The sequence below is a fragment of the Triticum dicoccoides genome, chromosome 7B (assembly GCF_002162155.2).
Source record: "Triticum dicoccoides isolate Atlit2015 ecotype Zavitan chromosome 7B, WEW_v2.0, whole genome shotgun sequence".
Lineage (NCBI taxonomy): Eukaryota > Viridiplantae > Streptophyta > Magnoliopsida > Poales > Poaceae > Triticum > Triticum dicoccoides.
The window spans coordinates 630,194,955-630,205,595 of record NC_041393.1 but is presented as its reverse complement, the minus strand read 5'-3'; the positions used below and the strand labels follow the sequence as shown (position 1 = coordinate 630,205,595).

General features: G+C 47.6%; 2 protein-coding genes across 2 annotated transcripts; one reads left to right on the top strand and one right to left on the bottom strand.

Annotated features, from left to right (window-relative positions):
* The first annotated feature begins 765 nt into the window (after positions 1-765).
* LOC119339253 lies at positions 766-5,110 on the top strand. Its single transcript, XM_037611378.1, has 3 exons — positions 766-820; positions 4,469-4,725; positions 4,802-5,110. The coding sequence occupies exons 2-3, from the start codon at positions 4,471-4,473 to the stop codon at positions 5,108-5,110; spliced, it is 564 nt and encodes a 187-aa protein (XP_037467275.1). The 5' UTR covers positions 766-820; positions 4,469-4,470.
* A 2,163-nt stretch (positions 5,111-7,273) lies between these two features.
* LOC119339252 lies at positions 7,274-8,645 on the bottom strand. The gene is made up of 4 exons (XM_037611377.1): positions 8,464-8,645; positions 8,068-8,380; positions 7,885-7,983; positions 7,274-7,801 (listed from the first exon to the last, which is right to left on the bottom strand). Exons 1-4 carry the CDS (start codon positions 8,619-8,621, stop codon positions 7,274-7,276), a joined length of 1,098 nt encoding a protein of 365 aa, XP_037467274.1. The 5' UTR covers positions 8,622-8,645.
* Positions 8,646-10,641: the final 1,996 nt, after the last annotated feature.

The window sequence follows — 10,641 nt, the reverse complement described above, 5'->3', positions numbered from 1 at the left end:
CGGCCCTTACCATCTCGGCCCGCGTCGCCCGCCGGCCGCCTGCCCGAGCACCTGCCCGATCCAGATCTGGGCCGAGGTGCCCACAACCGTCGCCCGAGCTGGCACGCCCCCACTGAGCCCGCGACGAGGAGCCGCCCGCGCCGCCAACCCAGGCCGCCGCCGCCGCACAGCCCTGGCCGCCACCACGTCACGCCATCCTGCAGAACGACGCGCCTCCAAGCCGAGGATCTGCCCCGCGCCAGCCCGCCGGGAGGAGGGGGAAGAAGACCCGCCGCCACCGATGCCGGCCGGGCTTTGCCCGGCGGCGGCGAGGAGGGGGGGAAGGAACGGGGAGGCTGGAGGAGGAGGGTGCTAGGGTTCGCCTCGCCGCTCGCAGGAGCCGACGAGAGGAACGGCTGGTTCAGAGGGCACCATACGAACTATATACACCACGAAATACAGGAGCTGTACCTAAAATTACTGTTCTGACCCTTAAGGCAAACTAAATCCCGATTTGACCTCGTTCCAAAAAAAATTTCGTTTCTGACCTTTTTCGGTGACGCCAAGGTCCCTGGCGTCTGGGTTACGAAGCAGACGCCACGGTCCCTGGCGTCTGGCCCCTGGCCCGCACTGCCCGCCTGCCCGTTGACCTGCTGACGTGGCAAAGGGGCCAGACGCCAGGGTCCCTGGCGTCTGGCCCCGGTAAGTGGATAACCCCACCGGGAGAGTGTGTGGGTCCCACCCCACACACTTTCCCCAATCCAGGCCGAGCTTGAAGAAGAGCTGCTGCCTCCCCACTCTCTCTCACCCCTCAAGCTCCCCCTCAAATCCTCTCCAAAAGGTACATCCCTTAGGTGGATCTTTCCATCACTTTGTTGCTCTTGTTAATCTCTCCCAAATCATCCAATTATTTTTTGTTAAGTCTTGTCCTTTTGGTTGCATTTTATACATGTTGGTGGAACCCTAGTTCATGTTTTCTCCCCCTTATGTTAGTGTGAATGGCTTGGTTAACTTTGATAATATAGTGCTATGCATGGTGTGTAGTAGGAATATATGTTTGTTGAGTAGAAAGATTGGGGGTTAGGGTTAGTTAGTGATTAGGGTTAACTTTGCTTAGTGTGTTAATTAGTGATTAGTGATACTTTTGTGGTCATCACCAATAATTTAGTGTTGATATGATTTGGATATAATAAGATGTATTTGGATAAACACCAATTCTCATTGAGGTCTTAAATGCATTCATGTAATTTTTAGATGGAGAGACTTGTTAATGTTCATTACATTGACAAGGAGGCATTCTTGAGTAACAATGCCGACACGGGTGAGGAACCATTGGTTTTTGATAGAAGCCCTAGCTATGAGGATGTTGTTGCAAAAGTGAGACAAGTCTTGAAGTGGATGGACACCAATGTTGATGTTAAGTTAATAGGAAGGTATGATGTTGGAGTTGGAGCCAAATCTCGCTTGAAAAGTATGCCTATCACCTCGGATTTGCATTGGGATGTATACAAGGAAAAAGTATCCCAATCGGAAGACAAGTCACTTGAATTGTTTGCCACCACTGAATCTCCTCGGTTTACCTTTGATTTGAACCGGCATGTCTCTTCCCCAATGGATGACATGAGCGAGAGGACAATGGTGCCACTTGTTGAGCATAGGGTTGTGGTTGATGCCCCCAATGTTTATCCCCCACCATGTCCCCGTGTACCAACTATCAAGCAAATGAGGTTGAGTTGTATGCCCCCAATGCTTCTAGCCAACCACCAACTAGCCAAGCAAATGAGGCTGAGTTGTATGCCCCCAATGCTTCTAGCCAACCACCAACTAGCCAAGCAAATGAAGTTGAGGTGATTGCTAGTGACGGAGTAATTCAAGAGGATGAAGATGCTTATGATGACGATGAAGAGCAAGAGGAAGGGTTTCATGGCAATGATGTTGGTGACTTGGATGTGTACATAGCGCAAAAGGACATGGATCGTGACTTGCCTTTTAGGCGTCAATATGCGTATGACTCGGATGACGAGGGTCCAGTTGAACAGTTGGACGAGGATGGATTCACAAAGGAGGAGAACCAAATCCACTTTGAGCTGACGGGCTTACAAAAAAGAACTCACTTATTTAAAGATCTCGGCCTTGCCCATAAAGCTGTTGTTGACGGTGGAATGAGAATGACGGCGATTGAGCCAACACCATGCCCGGATCCAGGAGAACCAAGGGTGGAGAATGAGGACGAGAATGCTTATTTGAAGAAAGGATTGAAGTTTCTGAGCTTGCCTATGCTGAAGTTTTGGTTGGCTGACTATGCCATTCGAAACCATAGGCCAATTTATGTTGAGCACTCTGACATGAAATTGCGTTACACCGTGGTGTGTGAGCAAAAGGAATGCACATGGAAGGTTCGTGCAAGAAAGCTTAAAGAAACCGAAGAATGGGTGTTAACAAGTTGTGATACCACTCATAGATGCAAACCGCCATCGAAACGACTTAGAAAGACACACCGTCAACTCACATCTGAGTATCTTGGATACAAATGGATGAAAGACATAGCCTTTGATCCCACTGTGAAAGTGAGGTTTCTCATGCGGACGGTGAAAAAACAATTTGGTTATGAAGTCAAGTATGGGAAGGCATGGAAGGCAAAGGCAAATGCTATTAGGATGTTGTACGGTGGTTATGAAGAAGCATACAACCAGCTCCCAAGGTTGTTGGCCGCCATTGCACATAGGAACCCGGGCATGTTTCATGTGGTCGAGGATCACGAGGGAGTGTTCCATCGTGCCTTCTGGAGTTATGGACAATGTGTGGAGGCGTTTCAGCATTGTCGTCCGGTCTTGTCTATAGATGGCACGTTCTTGACCGGTAGATATAAGGGCACACTAATGGTAGCAATGGCGCACTCATCAAACGACAACGTGTTGCCATGTGCATTTGCTTTGGTGCCTTCCGAGCACCAAGACAACTGGGAGTGGTTCATGGGTCATGTTAGGCACAACGTGATTGGGGCTAGGGAGGTATGCATCATATCGGACCGACATCATGGCATACTCAAGGCAATGGACATTGTTATTCCAGGATTTCCAAAGCTTCACCACAGATGGTGCATGAGGCATTTCGTGGCCAACTTTTACCGGGCATGTAAGAGCAAGGAGCTCAGCAAAGACCTTACCCATGTATGTGTGGCCTTCACCACCCAAGGTTTCGATGCTCGGTACAACAAACTCTTTGCAGCGGTGAACGAAGGGGGAAAAGACTTCTTAACTAGGAATTTAAGTGAGAAGCACAAGTGGGCACGCGCTCATGACGATGGTGGTTGGCGATATGGCGACATGACGAGCAATCTTGTAGAATGTTTCAACAATGTGTTGAAGGGTGCTCGTGCTTTGCCGGTGACTGCAATAGTGGAGTACACCTTCTTCAAGCTTAATGAGTACTTTCAGAGGCATTCTGAAGAGACTGCAAAATGGATAGGTGAAAAAAAGGATTATCCGGAAAAGGTTGATGAATGGTTGCAGTTACAAGCAAGCAAGTCTTCACGACAACAAGTTATCGTATTCGATAGACTTGAAATGATCTATCAAATTGATGAGCCAGGTGGCACAACACGAGATGGTAGACAATATGGTGGTGCTGCATTTGAGGTGAAACTGAAGACTAGGTGGTGCCAGTGCGAGAGGCCTAGTAAGTATCATTGGCCATGCTCGCATTTGATAACGGCGGCGAAGGCGAGAAACATACATGTTAATGATGGAAAAACCGTGAGGATGCAAGAGTTCCATGTGGAAGCTACTAGGTTGACATGGGCGCCAAGATTTCACCCTTTCTTGGACCAATCACAGTGGCCTGAGTACCATGGCCCTCATATTAGGCCAGACCCTCTTCTGAAGGTGGAGACGAAGGGTAGAAGGAGAACTAAGAGGTTCAGGGGTGATATGGATGACCTGGCTGGATACACTGGCATGAAACAATTTGGTAGCGGTCATTTCATGGAGGCTCCTGACATTATCAACTGTGGGGTGTGCGGTGAAGGGGGACACAATGAGCGGACATGCAAAAAAAAGAAAACCAAAAAAAGAAAAACAAGTCGTGGAGGCGGCACCGATGGTGAAAGAGGTGGAAGAGGTGACGGTGGTGGTGGTCGAGGAAGAACGAGCGTCAGAGGTGGTAGTGGTGGTCGTAGAGGGAGCACAAGTGCTAGAGGTGCTAGTGTTCGTAGAGGGAGCACAAGTGCTAGAGGTGGTGGTCGAGCTAGCACAAGTGCTAGAGGTGGTGGTCGAGCAGCCACAAGTGCTAGAGGTGGTCGTGGTCGAAGAGGAAGCACAAGTGCTAGAGGTGGTCGTAGAGGAATGGTTGATAATGGATCGGCCTTCGGTTATTTGTTTAATCCAGATGGTTGATCTAATAATAATGGTATATTATTTGTTCATACAATTCCTAGCATTTATGCATTTGCTCTCTTAATGTCTTGTGCTAACAATTGTTCTTTTTGTAGGCATGGCTTCATCCGGTTCCAGGACGAGGCCACCGTGCGCGGACCAAGAGGACATGCCGAAGACGTGGTTGGAGGCCAGTTTGGACAAGAAGAAGGAGAAGGATGTGCCCACACCACCATGTTGGTGTGGTGATGTTTGCAAGCTGAAGGTGTCCACTGACCGCAACAAGTCATGGACAGAAGGTAGAAGGTTTTTCGTGTGTCCCAACTATGCACATGATCGTCGAAGGCCAACTAACGCATATGACATACCACCGGTATGTTAGGTGTACATATAAAAAACATCAACAAGTTGTCACTCATATGTCTAACAAAATCATGGTTTATATGTAGTCCCCTCCTCCACTTTGCAAGTACTTCACTTGGATAGATCACGAGGTACCAAAAGATATCCAAGAGGACCAACGTGCAGATTGGTTACGGAGGCAGCGCCTATTCGAGGAGTCCTATGCACGGGGATTGGAGCGGGAGCGTCGTGAGAAGGAGGCTCGTGAGCGCAAGAAGCGTGAGCAAGAGAGGGCACGCAAAGAGAAGGCGGCTCGTCAAGAAGAGAGGGCAAGCAAACTTGCAAGGGCTCGCGATGCACGAGACGAGGACGAGGCACGTGACAAGAAGGGAAAGTGGCCCCGGACTACTCAGTAGACAAATGGAAAGGCACCGGCGTCGATGATGAACTGTCGAGACTTTGTTTAATGTATGAACTTATTATTCGAGACCTTGTGTGGTCATGAACTATTTCTGTCATTCGAGACTATTTGAGATTATGTGCAAACTATGTTCGTCATTCGAGACTAGTTGATATGCTTTGTTCATATTTTTGGTTGAGAGTAGCATGCTTTGTTCATATTTAACAGTGTTTGCTAGTTGTTGCTAAGCAAAAACTTTAACAAGCTGTGTGCAAAAACACCAGGCCCACACCCAGACGCCAGGGTGCATGGCGTCTGCCTCCCAGATCCAGACGCCAGGGTCCCTGGCGTCTGGCTTGCTTTGCTCACGCAGGTGACCAGACAGGCCGTCTGGTGTGTCTGATGGACACCCAGACGCCAAGGTCCCTGGCGTCTGCCTCCCAGATCCAGACGCCAGGGTCCCTGGCGTCTGGCTTGCTTTGCTCGCGCAGGTGACCAGACAGGCCGTCTGGTGTGTCTGATGGACACCCAGACGCCAAGGTCACTGGCGTCTGCCTCCCACACCCAGACGCCAGGGTCCCTGGCGTCTGGCTTGCTTTGCTCACGCAGGCGACCAGACAGGCCGTCTGGTGTGTCTGATGGACACCCAGACGCCAAGGTCCCTGGCGTCTGCCTCCCAGATCCAGACGCCAGGGTCCCTGGCGTCTGGCTTGCTTTGCTCGCGCAGGTGACCAGACAGGCCGTCTGGTGTGTCTGATGGACACCCAGACGCCAAGGTCCCTGGCGTCTGGTGTCCAGAAAGCATTCTTGTCTAATGGATAAGATTCGAGTGGATAAGATTTTGGGCCCACCTCTACCCCTCTCATCCATTCATCTCCACCTCTACCCCTCTCATTTCACTCATATCCACCCACTCTCACCTCTAGCCCTGCCAACGTCACTCCCTTGTCCAGCACCCTAACCCCCCCCCTCAGATCTCTCACAAATCGGTCCGGTTTCACCGTTGGATCTTCAGGATTTCGAGACTAGAAGGTAAATCAACTCCACCCCCATTTTTTGGTTGGTTTAATTTATCATACTTTTGTGAAAACCCTAGTTTGTTTTCCTCGTGGTTTAATGTATCATAGGTTAGCTACTAAGAGATTTGTGTGCTGTAGATGGCTAACGAAACTCAGTGGGTGCTTAGCCCTGTTGTTCATGTGCATGGCTTGTCTCCATGTATTGTGCAAGTTAGTCAAGTGGACCTCACTTTCGATTGGTTGAGGACTAAATTCATGTTGAAGCAAGGGTTGTAGGAAGAGGATTTTGTGTACTACGTCAGCAGGAGGAAGTCAGATGGCCCCGGGGAAAGAAAATTGGTTGACATAACTGATGATGACAAGATTCAAGAAATGCTGGAAGAATGGAAATGGAAAAGGGTTGTTGACTTGCATTGCTACAGGAAACCGAGTTATATGTGATGTTCATGTCGTTTCAACCATCGTGGTCATGAACTACTTATGTCATTCGAGACTATTTGTGTAATTTGAACTATGTTTGTAATTTGCATTGTATCGTAGACCATCGTGGTCATGAACTAAGTTTGTAATTTGAACTATGTTTGTCATTTGTCAACTATAGTGTTATGAAAAGACTATGCAATGCTTATGTATGTATGTTATTCGAAACTACAAGTGAAAAGACAAAACTACAAGTGAAAAAGCAAGTATTGTCTGCACCAGGACCAGACGCCAAGGACCCTGGCGTCTGGCTCCCCTGCTTTACCCTGTTTCTGGTGTCAGTAGACTGCCAGACGCCAAGGACCCTGGCGTTTGGTCCCCTAACATACATCCAGACGCCAAGGACCCTGGCGTCTGGTCCCCTGACATACAGCCAGACGCCAAGGATCCTGGCGTTTGGCTCCCTGTGCATATAAATGACTAAATACAGATTTCATCATTCATGTCAAACATTCATATAAACATTCATTTAAATGACTAAATCACAGGAAACAACAATTACCATAAATCACATCATTCATTCATGTCAAACATTCATAGCAACTTCACGAATCCGGTACAACTTAATTCGAACGACAACAAGTTCATGGAAAGAAACGACAACAAGTTCATGGAAAGAGACTACACCAGGTTCGTCGAAACAAACTAGAACAAGCTCATTGAAACAAACTACAACAAGCTCACTTCTTCCTTCCTCTCTTCACGATATCTGCAAGTGTATGCTCCTCCTCTTCGCTAGCCTCATGCTCCTCCTCTTCGCTAGCCTCCTCCGCCTCTGCATCAATGTTGGACTTATATCTTTGCATTCCCGCAGGCATAAATTGATGAGGATACTCCGGACTATGGAATTGAGTGTTCCATATCTTCTTTCTACCTTTCTGGCCCGGTGTCTTAGCTATTGCTTTGCCTTTTTTAGAGCGGGCATTGCCTTGTATCGGTTGTGTAACCTGTGATGGTTGTGGAGCATCAACATCATACTCATGATCCTCTTGATGTGTTGCATCATACTCATGCTCATCATGATGTGTTGGCTCCTCTTGATGTGCTGGCTCCTCTTCATTGACCTCCTCCTCTATGTCCTCTTCGTTCTGGACATAACGCCGTTTATTAGCTCTGGCGGCGCGGCTACCTGGTGCATACACGTCACTGGACTGAGCACCATGGCAAGAAAGCATAGCTGCCATCTTATGGAACCGCTTCTTGAACTTCTGCGACAACACAAAAGATGCTATGATATGAGATCCAAATAACTAATCCGCGAAAAAAACTTTTATAATATATTGCGAGTAACCTCCATCGTGCTCCTAAGAGTCCTCTCAGATAATGCACCACCAGGTGGATGACTCAGTGCAACATTGGCATCGTTGACGCACAGAAGCAACTCTCTGCCCTGCAATTCATGAACACACCAAACTTATGTATTTGAAAGAAGACAACATGATGCAAGTATGTTAGAATAGGTCAAATAGACTACCATTTCGTCATGCATCGGTGCGTAGTCAACATGAGCCCCTCTGGTGTCTCTCACAGCCGTGTTGAAGGTATGATAACCTTCTGCAGTCTCCGGGTCTTCAGACACCAACTCCGACCACTCCTCGTGAGTCCAACCTGGCTTCAGCTTTAACCGGTAACGATCCGCATACCACACTTGATACTTCTGATATGCTGACTGATTGTGAGGTCTATTCTCTGATTGCACTAACGTGTCTCTTTGATTCCAAATTTCTATCCACGCACGGTGTTTGTTTGCCCAATCCGATATATCCTGATTGTTCCTTCGATCGAACCTACAAATGATGCACGGGACAAAGCATTAGCAAACACTGACTTATTCAATGCTCTACTACATACTCAAGGCATGCTTGCTTACCGATGCAGAGATAGCATTTCCTCCTTGCTCTCCTCAATTGGAATACCTTGTCTTTTTCCAAATTGTCTTGCCACACGGTCTACAAAGTGCCACTCGACTGCGAAGAAGCATATCATTGGGCACCTCGCCCGCCAAAGATGGCTATCACGCGTGCACATCTCATTAAGATCAAAGTCACGATCTTCCACATAAGGCAATCAATGTACCTGCAAAACAAAGAGATACATTGTTAGCTACATACATAAGTTTCATTCTTGACTAAATTTTATCTCATCGAACTTCTCATAACCTGCTCAGCAGTCAAGGTGTCCAGCTCGTTCATATAGCACTTGTATCGCACATGCGAGCTTCCTGTGTACACTGTCACTTGTTCCCAATAGTAAGCAAGCGTAGGGCGCCGATATGGATCATCATCATGCAACCCGTCATGATTACCCCGTGGGTTTGCCATGAGGGGGTTCTTCAAATCGGGCCGTCCAACCGGGATCCGCTCCCACATCCACACGGATAGGCTCCAAACAAACCCAGACAATGAGGATGTACCTCCCTTCCTCCGACACGCCAAGTCAAGCTGCAATCAAACAAACATGTTAGATATGGAGGCGCATGACAAATGCAAAATAATTGGTTGCAAATATCTCTTACCTGACGATACAAGTATGCTAGTGCGGCCGAACCCCAGCTATACTGGGTATCCCAGTTATTAAGTGGCTCCAAGAACATCCAGAGGGCTGAGTTCCCGGTTGCATCTGAGAAGACTACCTTGGTTAGTACATACCAAAGATAGGCCCGCGCGTACTGCTGCACAACCACGTCATTGGCATCCTGAGGGCACGGGTTGGTGTTTCCTCTGACCAGTTTTAGCCAAGAATGCCTCACTTTCGCTGTATCGGCCTTGCCTTTCTGAGGGCCCTCGGGCTGAACGCCAATTAAATCGGCAGTCCGTTCTCGCCAATTACCCACGCTGACACGACCGGTAACAGCTTGTCCATTGATAGGAAGGCCGCTTATCATAGCCATGTCCTGTAGGGTCATCGTCATCTCCCCACATGGAAGGTGGAAGGAGTGAGTCTCCGGCCTCCAACGATCCACAAGTGCGGTCAGCGCCGCGTGGTTCACCGGCGGAGCGCGTCGCTTAAACTGCAACACGAATGGGAGAAGACCCAATCTCCGAATGTAAGGCTCATACCGCGGGTCGTAATCAAAGTCATCAGCGGAATGACCCCTCATGCGCATAACAACTACAACCTGCAAATAAAGTGATGTTTTAATAATCAATACAAGAACACAAATGAGAAACAACGAAAATTGACCCAGTCTTGCTTCTTACCTGTCCATTTTCAATGGCACGAGCACGATGCTCCTTATCCCACTCATCGATTAATCCGTCATACCAAGGTCCATCACCATCCGCCATCCTACAAAAAAATTTCACAAACATCTATGAATACATGAACAATATCAAACAATTTCCTTCTCCAAGTTTATTCCATATGAAAACACCATTCTTCTCAAACATAACCACATCATTTCTTTCTTCTACATATGCACACATATCATCTAGAATACCAAATTTCACCATCAAATATATTTCATTATCATCATCCGCCATTCTATTGAACAAATCATGTCACACACAATAAGAAAATTTCATCATCTCTTTTGCATAATTTTTTTTGCCAACAATAGTATGCCAACAATAGGATTATCTACACATACACACATCATCTATCAAACCAAATATAGTATGCCAAAGTCTATTTTACATACACAAATCATATATTCATCACCCCTCTTAATTCAAAAAAAAAATCCTATGGACAACATATACACAAAACCGAATTGATTTTACCTACATGTTCAACTACACATCATCTACTGCATACCTAATCATCTATCAACTACACAAAATTTTCTAAAAATAAGAAACCATCTACTCATCTAACATCACCTAGTGTTGAATAATGCATCCAACCAAAGAGGGGAAAACAAAAAAAAATTGGAGGGAATGGGGGAGAATACCTCAAAGAAGCTTGGGGGGGTCCGATCTGTGAGTTTGAGGGGTTGATGGAGTAGATCAAGGGGGGTGGTGGTGGGAGGGAGAGAAGGGGCGAAGAACAGAGCCCTCTGTTCGTCGTGCGCCGCCAGGAGAAAGATGGGGATGGGTGGGCTGGCCCG

Coding starts and splice junctions, on each gene's coding strand:
- LOC119339253 (XM_037611378.1), top strand. CDS start 4,471: ATGGCTTCATCCGGTTCCAGGACGAGGCCACCGTGCGCGGACCAAGAG. Junction 4,726..4,801: donor ACGCATATGACATACCACCG/GTATGTTAGGTG, acceptor GTTTATATGTAG/TCCCCTCCTCCACTTTGCAA.
- LOC119339252 (XM_037611377.1), bottom strand. CDS start 8,621: ATGTGCACGCGTGATAGCCATCTTTGGCGGGCGAGGTGCCCAATGATA. Junction 7,984..8,067: donor CACCGATGCATGACGAAATG/GTAGTCTATTTG, acceptor CATGAATTGCAG/GGCAGAGAGTTGCTTCTGTG. Junction 7,802..7,884: donor CTCTTAGGAGCACGATGGAG/GTTACTCGCAAT, acceptor GTGTTGTCGCAG/AAGTTCAAGAAGCGGTTCCA.